At 34.7% G+C, this 17,995-nt stretch overlaps 1 protein-coding gene across 5 annotated transcripts in view; it reads right to left on the reverse strand.

Annotated features, from left to right (window-relative positions):
- The window catches only part of LOC145255396 (beta-1,3-galactosyltransferase 1-like), a 468,791-nt gene continuing 450,796 nt past the window's right edge, over positions 1-17,995 (reverse strand). For all 5 annotated transcript variants that reach the window (XM_080113950.1, XM_080113949.1, XM_080113951.1 and 2 more), the window contains one exon: positions 1-2,034. In XM_080113950.1, coding sequence (XP_079970076.1) covers positions 540-1,898 — 1,359 coding nt within the window. In that variant the 5' untranslated portion in view covers positions 1,899-2,034 and the 3' untranslated portion in view covers positions 1-539. The remainder of the gene's footprint in view (positions 2,035-17,995) is intronic.

A 17,995-nucleotide genomic window follows, 5' to 3' on the forward strand; every position in this document is an offset into this window, starting at 1 on the left:
TCATTTTCCAAATTAACTTTTTATTAACATTTTTATTTTTTATAAGTTCCCTTTTAAATCACAGCCTGTGGTGAGGATAGGAAATTTCTCAACAATACATATAATCCCAAAAAAATGTATTAAAAAAGTTTTTTTTATAATAAGTTAGAGGAATGTAAAAGGTGAGTTTGTATTTTTTCAGATGTGCACAGGATGAACTGAAATATTTGCAGATTTATTAAGGTCATTTTCAGGGAGCATTTAGAGAATTATTCCAATTGTAACACATTCTGCTCTTGCTGCATTCGGAAGAATTATTGTGCAAAAGAAAAAGTTTTATATACAAATGCAATATCTAGTATTTTTTGAATTATGCATTGGTAAAGAGACTTGCTGGCAATATCCTTCATTATTCTTTCTTGTATCCTAGATACATTGCAACCTGCCTAGGCCCCACAACAATTTATACATCTTTTTCATAGAATTAAACTTGGTATCCTTAAAATTAGTTCAGAGTGGCAAGTTGGAATCCAATGTTTTTCCAATTGACACAAGTTGTGCTATTTTATTTTTATACTATTTTTTAATTTGACGGTATTTTTAGATTTTGGCAAAGCGGCAATTTTGGCAGCACCTTTGGTCTGATTTTTGGATGGGGATTTTGGGCCAACCGCTTTCTTTTTGATGCCAGCTTTTTTAGGTTTTTTGGGTGGATACATTTTGAGAACTTGTTTATGTGTTTCGGTGAAAGCATTTTGCAATTCCATTTGTCGAAGGCTGGAGAAGAGCTGATGGCTGACGTATTGTCGACTGTCGTTTTTCAATTTGGCCAGTGTTGCCAGCCATAAGCTCTTCATGACATCTGGCCTCCATGCATTTGACACTAAATATTTACAGGTTGAATTACCAACAAAACAGCGTAGTCCATGTCCCTGGTTGAGGGTAAAAATACTTACTAAGTTATGATAGGTGACATTTTGCACCTTTGCAGGAAGCAGGCCATAAAGATAGACATCATCAATCCAAAAGAAAGGTGTTGAAAACGAGGCTTGGTACATGGCACGGATAAGATCAGAGGAGATAAAGACAACATAACCATTGCAGTAAGTTGTCGGGTAGTAGCGTAAACCCTGGAACTCATCATCTTTAACTTTCCACTTGAGTGGCTCATTAGAACGGATAATTGGGCTTGTGTTTTTGTGGCGTACATGACACAAAAGGTAACGAGATTTATTGTGATATTTTGGAAAGATCTCCGTGTACAACTTGAAAATGTTGACGTAGACATCGTCGTCAACTTTTATCACCATCTTGGTGTGTTGGCAGTTTTCGGTGATCCAGCGGAAGCCGAGCACTCCCTTGTGTGTCAAGTTCTTGTAAGAATCCTGGAAGTTTCCCTGGATCAGATCTCTGTAAATCAGGTTCTCATTTTCAATGGAAAACTGTAGTTTGTCATTGATCGGCTTGCCCAAAAGAAATATTATTCTCACTGATATTTTCTTATAAAAGTTTTTGTTTGCCCAGGTTTCACGTATAGTTCGTCGTCTTTCAAAGTGATTAGGTGCCGTGTGCACTATGATGACAAAGGTCAAATTTTTGACCTCCTGACAAATATCTGGATTGTTTATTAAATATGGAGAATCAATAGTCAATGGGTAATTTGTTTTTTTGCCAATTATTGGTGGCTTGGGCAGTGTTGTTGATTGTGGCGTTGGGCTAGTTATTTGTTCAGGTGAAGTCATTGGGCTAGTGTTATTCTCCTTGTAGTAGGTGCTCCTTAAAGGGAAATCAGTTAAACTGTTCTTGGAGTCTATTTCTTTGTCTGTTGAAAAATCAGTATATTTTTTTCTAATAAAGGTTGCCATGAAGCAGAACAACGCCAATGGTACGACGAAGTAGACCGTCCGACGTATTCGCATCTTGTGTGCTTTTTGAAACCGGGTTTTGGGATTTCAGGGCAACAGAGTAATATTTTCTACTATTGTGACGATGGCTAGAAAACAATCATGGGATGGCACATACAATGTTCAATAAATCCTCAGCTCTGGATCTCACCTGCAAGTATAAAAATGGAAATAAGTTTATTTTTTTTTTTATATTTTATTTTTTATTAGAATCCTTACTCCTAAAACTTCTTCCTATCTGTTAATCACCTGAAGAAAGCCGGAGGAGGAGTTGGTCGAAACATGGTGAAACAACAACTATGAAGATAAAGATAACAGTAAAAAAAACCCAAAAAAACCCCAAAAAACAAAAAAAAAAAAACAAAAAACAAAAAACAAAAAAAACAAAAACAAAAAACAAACAAACAAACAAGAAAACTGTATTTATTTATTTACTAGCAGGTCGCCCAGCATTGCCCGGTAATAAAATATGCATAAATATTATATTTTAATTCGTGCAAATTTCTTATCTATAATTATAGAGCCAATTTTCTATTGATTATTATCCAATATATATATAATGATTTCAAATGTTATAATTATTAAAAAAAAAAAAAAAAAAAAAAAAAAAAATGACCTGCCTCCCATCTGCTAGAATCAAAACCAGAATGCTTAGCGCTACAGCCTTAGTCATTAGTTATCTCTTCAGCATCATTACCATCTGAGCTACCAATAGATGAATATGAAAGGTTATAAGTTAAGCGATTTTCAGCTATGGATACTTAATTTTACGCATGCACAAATGTAACAGCAGGAGTAATGTTTTATTCAACCTATCCTGCCAGAGTCAACCATTTTGTTTTCAATTTTGACCCCTTAGCAACAATTTTTGCCGGCTAAGAACCAAATCGAAGGTGTGCTACAGGTTCAAATACTCTAATTTCAACTCTGTAGACCAAATATTCAGAAAAGAGCTTGGTAGAGACTTTTTGCACATGCTCCGACTAGGTCACATATTTCCACGTGTCACGTTTTCATCTTGAATTCTACGCAATTATGCAGAACTATGCATAAATAAAATTCAGCAGGATAGTGAAATGAAACCAATCATTTAATAAGACACCATATTTCAAAGGCATATGCAAGCTCGCGTATCAATGACTGAGTATATTGAGTTCATTTTAATAATTTTTAAATAGAAAAGTGGGCTTTTAATATAAGAGCAAGATAAAATCTCAACTTTATTTTATGTGTTCTTGCCTTTTTTTGTGAAATCAGTCCAATAAAAAAGTTTACAAATGAAAATTTTGGCTTGCCATAAAGCATTTTTATTTTATTTATAAATCCATTTCATACAAAGATCTTCGGTTTTCGATGTTTTTGGACCTGCAATTTTCAATATAACCATCCACACATTGGATTGCAACGATTCATTTTGGACTTTACAAATAACTTGATATATTTTCAAATTTAATTGACTTTTTGAACTTTATACCTTGGATTGCCGATTCTTTCATTTAAGCTTTAAGGATTATGACTTGATTTTTTTTATGTTTAAATTTAACTAGCTTTGAAACTCCATGTCTTAAGGATTTTTCTTTATCATGCTTTCTTGTTTAAATTTGAATTAATATTGTAAGTTATCCAATTTTTATTTTCATCAATTTTTCTTGTTTATATATGCAAAATAAGCATGTGTCTATTGTACTAAAGCCGCGTTGATCAACTTGTCCCCTCAAGATTTTCTTTATATAGTTTAATGACAAATACATGCTAACATATCCTGCAGTTCTTGGATTGAGTTATGTTTGGGTGAAAAAAAAAAATTCTAGTGGGTTGAAAATTATATATAAGTACACCAAATCCTCACCCCCAACACCCACTTTGTGATCAAAGTACTCCGTGATTTCAAGTTTAGCACATGGAAAACAAGTTTCAGGTTGAAAAACTGAAGAATGCAAATAACAATTCATCAATTAACAAAAGATGAATAAAAAGTGAAAGCAAAAAAAAAAAAAAAAAAGTGAAAGCAAAAAAAAAAAAAAAAAAAGTGAAAGCAAAAAAAAAAAAAAAAAAGTGAAAGCAAAAAAAAAAAAAAAAAAAGTGAAAGCAAAAAAAAAAAAAAAAAAGTGAAAGCAAAAAAAAAAAAAAAAAAGTGAAAGCAAAAAAAAAAAAAAAAAAAAGTGAAAGCAAAAAAAAAAAAAAAAAAGTGAAAGCAAAAAAAAAAAAAAAAAAGTGAAAGCAAAAAAAAAAAAAAAAAAAAGTGAAAGCAAAAAAAAAAAAAAAAAGTGAAAGCAAAAAAAAAAAGTGAAAGCAAAAAAAAAAGTGAAAGCAAAAAAAAAAAGTGAAAGCAAAAAAAAAAAATAAAGTGAAAGCAAAAAAAAATAAAGTGAAAGCAAAAAAAAAAAAGTGAAAGCAAAAAAAAAAGTGAAAGCAAAAAAAAAAAAAAAAGTGAAAGCAAAAAAAAAAATAAAGTGAAAGCAAAAAAAAAAATAAAGTGAAAGCAAAAAAAAAAATAAAGTGAAAGCAAAAAAAAAATAAAGTGAAAGCAAAAAAAAAAAAGTGAAAGCAAAAAAAAAAGTGAAAGCAAAAAAAAAAAATAAAGTGAAAGCAAAAAAAAAATAAAGTGAAAGCAAAAAAAAAAAATAAAGTGAAAGCAAAAAAAAAAAAGTGAAAGCAAAAAAAAAAGTGAAAGCAAAAAAAAAAGTGAAAGCAAAAAAAAAAATAAAGTGAAAGCAAAAAAAAAAATAAAGTGAAAGCAAAAAAAAAAGTGAAAGCAAAAAAAAAAGTGAAAGCAAAAAAAAAAATAAAGTGAAAGCAAAAAAAAAAATAAAGTGAAAGCAAAAAAAAAAAATAAAGTGAAAGCAAAAAAAAAAGTGAAAGCAAAAAAAAAAGTGAAAGCAAAAAAAAAAAAAAAGTGAAAGCAAAAAAAAAAATAAAGTGAAAGCAAAAAAAAAAAATAAAGTGAAAGCAAAAAAAAAAATAAAGTGAAAGCAAAAAAAAAAATAAAGTGAAAGCAAAAAAAAAAAAAAGTGAAAGCAAAAAAAAAAATAAAGTGAAAGCAAAAAAAAAATAAAGTGAAAGCAAAAAAAAAAAAGTGAAAGCAAAAAAAAAAGTGAAAGCAAAAAAAAAAGTGAAAGCAAAAAAAAAAGTGAAAGCAAAAAAAAAAATAAAGTGAAAGCAAAAAAAAAAATAAAGTGAAAGCAAAAAAAAAAGTGAAAGCAAAAAAAAAAAAGTGAAAGCAAAAAAAAAAGTGAAAGCAAAAAAAAAAATAAAGTGAAAGCAAAAAAAAAAATAAAGTGAAAGCAAAAAAAAAAAATAAAGTGAAAGCAAAAAAAAAAATAAAGTGAAAGCAAAAAAAAAAATAAAGTGAAAGCAAAAAAAAAAATAAAGTGAAAGCAAAAAAAAAAATAAAGTGAAAGCAAAAAAAAAAATAAAGTGAAAGCAAAAAAAAAAAATAAAGTGAAAGCAAAAAAAAAAAATAAAGTGAAAGCAAAAAAAAAAATAAAGTGAAAGCAAAAAAAAAAAATAAAGTGAAAGCAAAAAAAAAATAAAGTGAAAGCAAAAAAAAAAATAAAGTGAAAGCAAAAAAAAAAATAAAGTGAAAGCAAAAAAAAAAGTGAAAGCAAAAAAAAAAGTGAAAGCAAAAAAAAAAATAAAGTGAAAGCAAAAAAAAAAATAAAGTGAAAGCAAAAAAAAAAGTGAAAGCAAAAAAAAAAATAAAGTGAAAGCAAAAAAAAAAATAAAGTGAAAGCAAAAAAAAAAAATAAAGTGAAAGCAAAAAAAAAAATAAAGTGAAAGCAAAAAAAAAAAAATAAAGTGAAAGCAAAAAAAAAAATAAAGTGAAAGCAAAAAAGCGTGAAACCGCACCGTTTGCCCATTTTCACTGAGATTCGGCATTCCTAGGAGGTCAAAAGGAGTCACAAATGCCCCAAAATTGCAAAAATAACACTTTTTACCCCATAAATTTTGTCCCATCCATTAGATTTTTCTGAAACTTGGTGAAAATATGAAGGCAACCTTGGCCATTCACACTTCCTACATTCATTTCTTCACTATTTTTTGTGGCGTCATCTCACATACAGAACCAGAGAGGGATAACGCGCGTGGCTTGTTTCTCTTGAATCCATTTTTTTTTTTTTTTAACACTTCCTCATGTTTCTTTGGCCTGCTACCTCAAATGTTTTACATTTACTAAACCAGGAACTGCAATTTATTCTTCCAACATAGCTATACCATTGACGGCTTGTGTTCTGAACACAATTCCCTATATTGTCCAGAATTAATCTTCTGAGGTCAACTTAAAATGCATACTACACATTCAGCATATCATTCAACGCATGTCCTCAACCCTCGCTGCCCAGGTTTTACTTTCATACATTATACTGCATACACATTCGTGATTACAATAGAAAAATGCAAGCATGAAAAGTAATATGGTTAAGCTTAAACGTGGAAAAAGACAAGATATTCTAGCAAAAAATAAATTTATAACTTGAAATATTGCAGCATTAAGAATTGAGTATATGTTAAATTGAATTTTAAAATATGGCAGCATTAAGAATGTTTTTTAAGTTATAAATTTATTGTATTTTTTACTAGAATATCTTGTCCTTTTCTTTTCCATGTTTAAGCTTAACCATATTACTTTTCATGTTAGCATTTTTCTATTGTAATCCATGATTTTTCCAGGCTTCCAGTAAATTCACTTGTTCTTTGTTTAATTTCAGTCTTATTTTTTTTGCCTCCATAACATAACTTACACATATGTAAAACAATGTACGGCATTCGCCTGCTTTCATTCTTTCTGTTTCACTTGTTACTTCTCTTTTCGCAAGAGCAGTGAATTAGTAGCAACACTAGTCGCTGAAGCGACGTGGTTGCTATGGAAACCAGTTATAAAAAACATCGCTCACCTCACAAATTTTTACGATTTTGAACATCACTAAATTCATAACTTTTGTTTTACTTAACGAAAATTGAAAAAAATTTTTTCACAATATAACTGAAAAGGTGATCTATAAACTGTAGTAATTGTTTTAAATTTGTTCAAAAAATGAGTGAGTGATTAAGCTTTAAAGCAGTTCTAAATGACTAAAACTGCCACTTAACTATATATTCAAACACGGTAGTGTTTGAATGATAGACTCTTCTCTTAGTCACCAGGAGAGTAGATTTATAATAGCTTTGAATGCACTGTATCAGCCAATGACTCAGCCACTTTCTGATCGCTATATCTCTTCCATGCCATGGTAAAAATTGCCATTCTTCCTGACTAGAGTTGGGAGTATTTACATTTTGCAAAGAAAACTAATAAATAACCTCAATTCCAGTAAAGCAACTGACCCTGACGGCATTCCTATCATAGTGCTGAAAAAGCTCCGACCAGAACTAGCTTCCATATTTCCAAAGCTGTTTAAACATTGTCTTCAGGAGAATTGCTTCCTAACACCCTGGAAAACCTCATCAATATACCTCTTATTTAAAAATTAAGGTGGTCAGTCATCTCTCTCTCAATACGAGACCAATCAGTCTCCTGTGCGTCATGAGTAAGTTGCTGGAATCTGTTAAATACAGAAGTAGTCAACCACCTCAGTAAAAATAACCTTAGTGACATGCAATATAGTTTTCATTCTGCTTGATCTACAGTAGATGTGCTAACAGTTATCTCTCATAGGATTAGCGAATCTCTTGACGGAGGCAACCTTTCTAGGGCAATTGCCCTTGACATATTGAAGGCCTTTGATAGGGTATGGCATAAAGGTTTACTTCACAATATCTCCAGCTGCAATATAGCTGGAAATGTTTTTTTCAATTATTAAATCATTTCTCTCTGATAGGTTCATAAGAGTAGTGGTTGATGGGCAGAAATCAGAAGCTCACAGTATTAATGCTGGAGTCCCTCAAGGGTGCATCCTGGGCCCAATTCTTTTCAATGATCTCCCAAATTACACCCTAATATCATTCGTAGACATTTATGCTGATAACACTACCATCTAAAGCAATACTTCAAAGGCCATAAGCAACCAAGTTCTGATTATCTCTTCTCTACTCTTGATCACATGGTGCAATGGAGAAAGAGGTGGCTGGTTACTTTTAATGCATCTAAAACCAAGCTTCTATCTTTCCATCAACGCTCTCATCCCTGTCTGGCATCTTGGGGAGGCTCCATATTTTGACAAACTTTTAAGTATGACCTTTACTCCTGATCTGAGATGGAATGTACATCAAATCCGTTGCCAAGGCTTCTGAAAATATAGTGGGATTGTTCTACCATTCAGCAGATATCTTACTGCTGATGCAGTTCTATGCCTGTATAAGATCCAAGTACATTCAAGGATAGAATACTGTTGTCACATCTGGGCAGGAGTTGCTAGAAGCAGCTTACCCTGCCTTGACAGAGTTCAAAATAGAACTTGTGGCCTAGTGGGGGATGCCCTTTTTTCTACCCTGCAACTTTTTTCCCATAGAAAGTTGGTCTCTCTATGGTGCAGGGGGCGGCGTCATCTGAGGCAGCCAAGATGTAAAAACGTGTAATCTCGGAAGATGCTGCCCGGATCATGAAAATAAATGTTCAAAAATAATTCAGGTATGTGTTGTGTTATTTACATCTGTTAAAAAGAACTGTATGTCTACAACTGTTTCGATACGTCCTCGTCAATCGTTTCCTGTCAGAACTGTTGCATAAATGTTAAAATATACATGCTATACGATCACCTAAATGATACGACGTATATACGTACACGCATTTACACGTACATGAATATACAGATAAAATATAAAACCCAACTATTCAACATGTACGTCGTTATGGAACATATTCATACACACAACAGTAACTGAAATGGTAAACGTAATATATTACTTATAAAATAGTAATATATGGAAAGGCAAATACTATACGAAGTAAGCGAAAAAATAAAATGAACCAGTAAATTGCATCAAAGTGAAATCCTTAGGTACTCTCTCAGTGGAATTACGTATTTGAGAGAGTATGTCCATTAGGAAAAAATTAACTTTAAATTAAGGACAAAATGTTTATATAGGCTAGGAAAACGGTTTAGTAGTAACTGTAAGTGTCACATGTAAAAGTTGTGCATAGGACGTGTTTACTTATAACTCTGCTGTCGGAAGTGGCAAGGGCAAAAGTGATTTTATTATTTCTCCCTTTCATTTTGATATATTTTGTTTTACACTTGTGAACCCGCATGCACCTCCTCTAACACTCGCCAATGTGAAAACCACGATGCTAACGAACAAAAGAGAATTAGAAGAGAACATAAAATCCACAGAACGCACAACTATGGGGTTGCGATGTATTGGTAGCAAGGAGTGTATGACATTAGTATCAGAGAGTGCGACAGAGAGTAAGACACAGTAAAAGTGAGAGAGAGAGAGAGAGAGAGAGAGACAGAGAGGGACGCAGAGAGAGAGAGACAGAGGGACGCAGAGAGAGAGAGAGAGAGGGACGCAGAGAGAGAGAGAGAGAGAGAGAGGGACGCAGAGAGAGAGAGAGAGAGGGACGCAGAGAGAGAGAGAGAGGGGGACGCAGAGAGAGAGAGAGAGGGGGACGCAGAGAGAGAGAGAGAGGGGGACGCAGAGAGAGAGAGAGAGGGGGACGCAGAGAGAGAGAGAGAGGGGGACGCAGAGAGAGACAGAGACAGAGAGAGAGAGAGAGAGAGAGAGAGAGAGAGAGAGAGAGAGAGAGAGAGAGAGACAGAGAGAGAGAGAGACAGAGAGAGAGAGAGAGAGACAGAGAGAGACAGAGAGAGAGAGAGACAGAGAGAGAGAGAGACAGAGAGAGAGAGAGACAGAGAGAGAGAGAGACAGAGAGAGAGAGAGACAGAGAGAGAGAGAGAGAGAGACAGAGAGAGAGAGAGACAGAGACAGAGAGAGACAGAGACAGAGAGAGAGACAGAGACAGAGAGAGAGACAGAGAGAGAGAGAGAGACAGAGAGAGAGAGAGAGACAGAGAGACAGAGAGAGACAGAGACAGAGAGAGAGAGAGAGAGACAGAGAGAGAGAGAGAGAGACAGAGAGAGAGAGAGAGACAGAGAGAGACAGAGAGAGAGAGAGAGACAGAGAGAGACAGAGAGAGAGAGAGAGACAGAGTAAAAGGGAGACACAGAGTAAAAGGGAGACACAGAGTAAAAGGGAGACACAGAGTAAAAGGGAGACACAGAGTAAAAGGGAGACAAAAATAAAAATAGATTACGTATAAGATTAGATGGCCGCTGTTCTCAGCATACATTGAGTGTGAAATTGATAGAAAATTAATCGATTGATAATTTGATAAGTTTTTTGAACACATAACAATTGAAATGAACTTCTTTCAAACCTAATTCCAAAACCAAAGAATATTTCAGCCCGTACTTTGGTAAACAAACATTAATTAACGCAGCTTTGGTATAATAGATGTCTACTTAATAACTCGGACACACAAAAAAGTCCAGCTTAAGACATGCCCCAACAGCATAACAACTATCCCGTGAGCATAACATCAATGTCAAAATAGAAAAGTGAAGGATAAATAACCAGAAAGCGGCTAAAGTGAGTCCACCCTACATGAGAAACCTTTCAAAAAGTGATTTACTGCAACTTGCATTTGAATGGCATTTAAAACTATTCAAAAACTTTCTTTTCAAGTCCGATTTCTGATAGTAAACATTTACGTCAATGTATTTGTGCTATAGAATATGTACATGTTGATTCTAACGTCTTATTATCTTGGTTTCAATTTATTTATCTCCACACGAGGGCAGAGTTAGACAAGATCGTTTTAAGTGTATAAAATATCTAGCTCCTGAAAAAGATCTGGATTGGAAAAAAGTCTCAGTCTAGAAGGATTTTTCTTTCATTGGTAGAGAGCAGAATAGACTAAATGCAGCATCGAACGGACCGGAAGTTGGTGACAGCTGGAAGTATAAATGCGCTAATTACTGAATATCAAATAACACTAAATGTGGCTGCTGCCAGATTAATCTTTTCATAGGATAGACTGGTTTTGGTATTCTAACCCTTTGCAAACTACAACGCTGGAATATTTTCACAACTTGTGAATTTCAAAAATGGAATCTGGACACGAAGACACTTTAGAAGAACGATATACAATGAAATTGTTTTCAAATTGGAAAAAAAGATGCCACAAACGTATGGAATGCTTCAGACTGCTTTTGGACCATGTTGTATGAATCGAGCATCAGTTTCTAATTGGCATAAATGATTCAAGGAAGGCAAGAAGTCTATGAAGGATGATGGGAGGTGTAGGAGGATTAAGGAAGTCAGAACACCATAGTTGATTGGCCAAATAAAGAATTTCATGGATAAAGATACTCGTGTGTCTGTAGAGACAATAAGTGCACAGTTTTATGTTAGTGTGGGGACTGTACACACAATTATTTGCAAGGAACTGAAGATGCGGAAGATTTGCACAAAGTTTGTCCCAAGGGTGTCCACAGAAGATCAGAAAGACGTTGTCATGACAGCAGGGAGACGGTCGAGCTGATTAATTCAGATCCCACCGTTCTTGATGCTCTGGGTCACAGCAATAGATCCAGCTTTCATTGCAGGTTACTAGAGACCAAGAGTTCATAGTGGAAGGGTGCTGCTTTCCCCAGACCCAATAAGGCCAGACAGAGCAAATCCACACACAAACTTCTGATGATCCTTTTTTGACAGCACGGGCATGATCTACATACACTGGGTTTTCATGGGACAGACAGTCAACAAGGAATACTACTTTAAGGTTTTAAGGGAGTTCAGGAAAAGATTCCATTGGAATAGGCCAGCACTATTCAAATCGGGTCAGTGGCATTTCCACTAAGACAATGCACCAATACACAACTCCGTCCTTGTCACAGACTATTTGACCAAGATGGGCATCAAGACAGTTCCTCACCCTCCCTATACTCCAGACCTTGCTCCCTGTGACTTTTGGTTATTCCCCAAGCTCAAGGAAAACCTTACATGCTGTCTTTATGAGACAATTGAGGAGATAAAAAAAGGCTTTGACGAGGGTCATTGACATGCTTATACAAAATGACTTTCATAGAGCCTTCAAGAAGTTGTTGGAACGGTTACAAGTGCATTGCAGCTGGAGGAGATTACTTCAAAGAGACTAGAGTTTCGTGTGTGTATTATTAATAAAAGTGTCCAAGTGAAAAGAAGTCTGGAAACTTATTGAAGGAACCTCGTAATTTAATTCCGTTGAGTTAAAAACTGATGTAAAGATAAATATGCAACATAACTATTACCAAAGGCATTAATTTAGGAATCACTTTTCTATAACAATATAACTATATTTAGTGTTTTTAGTAGTACTCCTGTGGCCTCTTGAATTTTCTTTTTAGTCCTCTTAAAAATATTTTCTCTTCTAGGAAGGGTAATAAACTTGATTTTAGAACTCTTAAGGACCTCCTTCCTTTAATTAGTGCTCTTAGGGGTCTCCCGAGTTATATTTCCTTCCCTCATCACTTAAAAATGTCTTCAAGACAAATGACAAGATTATCTCAAAATCACTTTATTTGGAACATTTTTTTCTTTTGCAAGGGCCAACAGAGTTTAGTATATACGACACTTTATTCTCACATAGTTTATCAAAGTCAAACTAAAGCGGTGTATACGTAATGGGATACATAAAATGGGTTGAAAACTACAGGCATAATGACCAGGTGCAAGAATACATTAATGTCACAAAACAATGTCGGTGAGTACAGCGAAATGTATGGACAATAAACAAACTACTCTGGGTGCCCGGCGTTTCCCTGGTGTTTGGAGGTGTGTGTTGAACAACAAAATAAAAACAAAATGTTGTAATAAGTAGGCAGACTTGAACCCGTGACGTGAAGGTGGAAAAGAAAGTGGAGGTGTGTGTAAGGGTGCGAGTTGGAAAAAAAAAAGTGGTAGCAGGCAAGCAGGCTCGAACCCGTACCGTAAAGGAGGAAAAGAATGTGGGGGGAAAAAAGTGACACGTTAGCTGTTGCACGCATCGCCAAACTGGAAATTACATAGGTTTAAATTAAGGCTAGACAATCGAAAAGAGGCGATGACTTTCGAAAATATCGGTGAAAAAAAAAACGCAACCCCTCCCTGTAGAAAAATGCCCAGTTCAGAGTGAAGGAATTAATGTTTTTTGACCATTTTTTTGATATTTGTCATCTGAAGAGTAGTTTCAAAATGATACCAATCTTGTGAAAATCCGTCGCCTCTGTCAAAAGTTTTCGCGAAACATACATACATTTAATCAGACAAGTGAGATTTATATTATAGACTAACCAAGGTGCCCCGGCATTGCCCGGATGTTTGGAGGTGTGTGTGTTGAGCAAAAAAAAAAAAGTGTTAGTAGGCAAGGCAGGCTCGAACCCATACCGCGGAGGAAAAGACTGAAAAAAAAAAAAAAACGTAACATGTTTGCTGTTGCGTCCATCGCCAAACCAGTAGTGATGTAGGTTTAAATTAAGGCTAGTCAATCGAAAAATAGGGGATGACTTTCGAAAGTATCGGTGAAAAAGCGACCCCTCCCTGTAGACAAGTGCCCAGTTGAAGGTGAAGGAATTAATGTTTTTGTCCAATTTTTCAATATTTGTCGTCCGAAGGGTCGAGCTTCAAAACGATACCAATCTCGTGAAAATCCGTCGCCTCTGTCGAAAGTTTTAGGCAGGCATACATACAGTTAATCAGACAGGTGAGGTTTATATAATAGACTAGCAGGGGTACCCGGCGTTGCCCAGGGGTTTAGACGTGTGCGTGTTGGGGGGATCAAAACAAAAGAAGCAAAGTAAGAACCCTGTTTAAATATATAAATATATATAAATGTTAAAACTTCTTTAAAAAAAAAAATAATCGTTGCCCGGGTGGTTGTGTTGGGGGGCGGGGCTTAAAAAAACAGTTTTGGTAAGTACTTAGGATCGAACCCGAAGCCTTGAGGCGAAGGTGGAAAAGAAAGTGTGCAAAAAACCTGACACGTTACCTGCTCGGCCAACAAAGAGCAACTGAAACATGTTTGAATTTAAGTATTAAAAACAGAATTGACACGTGCCCGCAATAAAAGTTAACTCCACTACTATTTGACCTCATTAATGAGGTCAAATAGAAGTAGCAGAGTTAACTTTTACTGCGGAGCAACTTTTGGGTTTGTTTACCTAACTTTGGTTGGTTGTTTCCCCCCAAGATCTTGGGGAGGGGGAAACCAGCTCCCCATTGTTCAGATTGAATAGCAATTGTCTGATATAAGGAGTTTAGCCCCACATTGATCAAAGCTGATTGCTTCTGGACGTTCCCCGGTGCGATTGCCGGGAACTGCCTTAGCTTTGAATTAGTTTTGGTTTATACAAAAAAGCTGAACGAACACAAGACGGGCTGAAATAGCAATAATTTTGTAAAAATTGACGTAAATAAATCTAGACGCAACGTGAGTTCGCAGATGGTACCCCTCCCCCTGGGACCGTCGGCGAAAAAAGCCTTTGAGACATACAGAAATGCGCCTGCCGTATTTGCCTTATATATATATAGATATAGATGTGACTTGCATATTGTTGAGGTGTACTTAGAGTCTATACAGCTGCTTCCAGGAAATGGTAATCCAAAGATAGAAAGCCAGTTTAACCACATTTAACGGTTTAAGCATCAGAGCTAGAAAGAGAGTAACACCCAGTTCCTGTATTTTCTGCATGGGTGGATATATATATATATATATATATATATATATATATGTGATAGGACGATTTCAATGCAATTACTGATTCTGTTCTAAATTTCTAGTTCCTATTCTTTATAAATCTTTAAATATTTAACTATAAAATAACTATTTTTCTCTGAATACCGCAAATCCATATGTTAAATGTGCATATATTTTCTCAAGCGTAAAGATACATTATCATCAGGTGACTATAGTTTTAGCTTAAAATAAATACAAGTTAGAAAAGCATTTCATCCAAGCCATGAACATTGTTAAACAAAATGTTTTTACTATAGGCTTTAAAAATAAAGGTACAAGATTCAATTTTAAATTTATTTATCTTCAAAGTGCACTTTTATAAATTTTACAAAGGTATAAAAATTTAATTTAAATTGAATGAAAAAATTACCTTGGATTTAATTTATGTAATGTACATTCTATTGCACTTAAAAAAAAATCATTGAAAATTTTATATCTATATCATTAATTGCTAGATGAAAGATAATGTTTTTAAATTGCAACAAAATGTACATTACATAAATTAAATCCAAGGTCATTTTTTGATTCAATTTAAATTAAATTTTTATACCTTACTTTGTAAAATTTATAAAAGTGCACTTTGAAGATAAATACATTTCAAATTGAATCTTGTACCTTTATTTTTAAAGCCTATAGTAAAAAAATTTTGTTTAACAATGTTTATGGCTTGGATGAAATGCTTTTCTAACTTGTATCTTATCTTTTTAAGATTATATTTTAAAACTCTCCTCTCTATTTCAGTTTGTATTTCTCCTCACACCACAACTCATTTTTTGCAACTTCCTCTTTGTAATACAGCTCTGAATAATGAGAAAATCTGAATTTTTTTTTTTAACAAAAACTTTTAAAATAACTTTTTTAGATTAAATTTTTTTTAAAACTTCTTGCAGAATAGAAAATCTTTAAAATTTAATAAGGAACATGTTTCATATAGGTTTCATTAACAAATATTCAGTACATAACGAGAAAAATAGAGATGAAAATTTCAAAAGGACTGTATAACTGGTTACAGTCAATAGTAGCCCTCGCCAGCGAAAGTCTTTGTTATTGTTATTCTATTAATATTATTTAAAACATTTTGTGTCCTGCTCTTTCGTGCGAGGACTAATTTATTTTATTAATACTACCAGACTGCTTTAAACAAAATCAAATAAAAAAGATAAAAGAATCGTTTTTAGCATCAGAAAATAATCAAATTTCTCCAATTCCGATTTTTCAGATTAATCGTCCCAACACTAATATCTATATATATATATATATATATATATATATATATATATATATATATATATTAGTGTTATCAAAGAGTAAATCTTTAACGCAGCAAAACTTATTAAGATAAGAAAAAGCTTAATATTAAAAGGAGCAAACAATATTAAATGAAAGATGAGAAATAAAAGTTAAAACTTTATATCATCAAACTGTGTTCAGCTTCCGTTCTGTCTCCACTTGGATCTTCCGACCACTCTGTTGTATCAGTTAAGATAAAAATGAAATGTAATAAATCCTCAGATGTACCTCTCCATCGTACAGTATATCGATACTCTATGGCTGACTGGGATATCTCCGTACATTTATATCAGATCTATCTCTGCATTTCATGTTTAAAAAGGATGTGTCCTCTGTAGTATCAGACCTGACGGAATGGTTAATTGTAGGTATAGACCTTCTCATACCCTCGAAAAAATTCCAGCAAAAACCTAACAACCAGCCGTGGTTCTCTCCGGAATGTGCTGCTGCCATTATGCACAGAAATCACTTTTCCACTGCTTCCAACGTAATAGATGTATGGAAACTAAAGCCGCTTTCAGGACTGCCAGCAACCATTGTAAGAAAGTAATAAAAAACGCAAGAGAGTTATATGCTCAGGCCATTAAGTCCAAAGTAGCTGAGCAGCAGCTTGGTTCTCACCAGTTTTAGCAAATAGCAAACAGAATCCTGAACAGAAATGTGTGCTCTATCCCAACTCTCATAAATGGACCTGAAGTAATCTCGTCAGCATCAGACAACGCCAAACTCTTTGCCAAGAACTTTGCAACTAATTCTACCCTTTGCGACCAAGGCCGCCAACCTCCAATATTTCCTCCTATATCAGAAAACGTGCGATGGGATATACAAATATCTGGACGTGATGTTGCCAAGCTAATTAAAAAACTTGATTCCAGTAAAGCAACCAGCCCAGATGGTATTCCAATTATAGTACTCAAAAAACTTCAACCAGAACTAGCGCCCATACTTACAAAACTGTTTAAACATTGTCTTAAGAAGAATTGCTTCCCATTACCCTGGAAAATCTCATCAGTATGCCCTGTATTTAAGAATTCAGGTGATCGCTCATCCCCCTCTCAATACAGGCCAATAAGTCTCCTGTGCGTCATGAGTAAGTTGCTGGAATCTGTTAGATAGAGAAGTAATCAACCATCTCAGCAAAAATAACCTTCTTAGTGACATGCAATGTGGTTTCTGTTCTGCTAGAGCTACAGCAGATGTGCTTACAGTTATATCTCATAGGATTAGCGAATCTCTCGATAGAGGCTACCTTTCTAGGGCAATTGCTCTTGATATACCGAAGGCCTTTGATAGAGTATGGCATAAAGGTTTACTTCACAAGATCTCCAGCTGCAATATAGCTGGAAATGTCTTCTCACTTATTAAATAATTTCTCTCTGATAGGTTCATAAGAGTAGTGGTTGATGAGCAGAAATCAGAAGCTCTCAGTATTAATGCTGGAGTCCGTCAGGAGTCCATCCTGGGCCCAACTCTCTTTCTGATCTACATTAATGATCTTCCAAATCACATCCTTACATCATTCGTAGACATTTATGCTGATGACTATCTATTGGTAGCACATCTAAGACCGTAAACGACTAAGTTCTGATTCTCTCTCCTCTGATCTTGAGCATGTGGTACAATGGGGAAATGAGTGGCTGGTTACTTTTAATGCATCTAAAACCAAGCTTTTATCTTAACGCTCTGATCCCCATCTGGCATCAATTGAAATGAACGGCTCTCCTTTTGGGGAGGCCTCATGTTTTGACAAGCTCCTGGGCTGGACTATTACTCCTGATCTTAAGTGGAACACATACATTAAATCCGTTGCCAAGGCCGCTGGAAAAATGGTGGGATCCTTCTATCGATCCACTAGATATCTCACTGCTGATGCAATTCTCTATGTAAGAGCCAGGTACGTCCAAGGATGGAGTACTGTTGCCACATCTGGGCAGGAGCTGCTAGAAAGGACTTATCCTGCCTTGATAGAGTTCAAAATAGACTTCGTAGCCTTGTAGAGGATGTCCTTTTCTCTTCCCTGCAACCTCTTTCTCACAGAAGAAATGTTGCGAGGTTATCTCTGCTTTATCGTTATTTTCATGGCAGGTACTCGGCTGAGCTCCAATCTATGGCCCCTCCCTCGCCAAAC

Source organism: Euprymna scolopes, chromosome 3 (assembly GCF_053919585.1).
Source record: "Euprymna scolopes isolate OS-2025 chromosome 3, ASM5391958v1, whole genome shotgun sequence".
NCBI lineage: Eukaryota > Metazoa > Mollusca > Cephalopoda > Sepiida > Sepiolidae > Euprymna > Euprymna scolopes.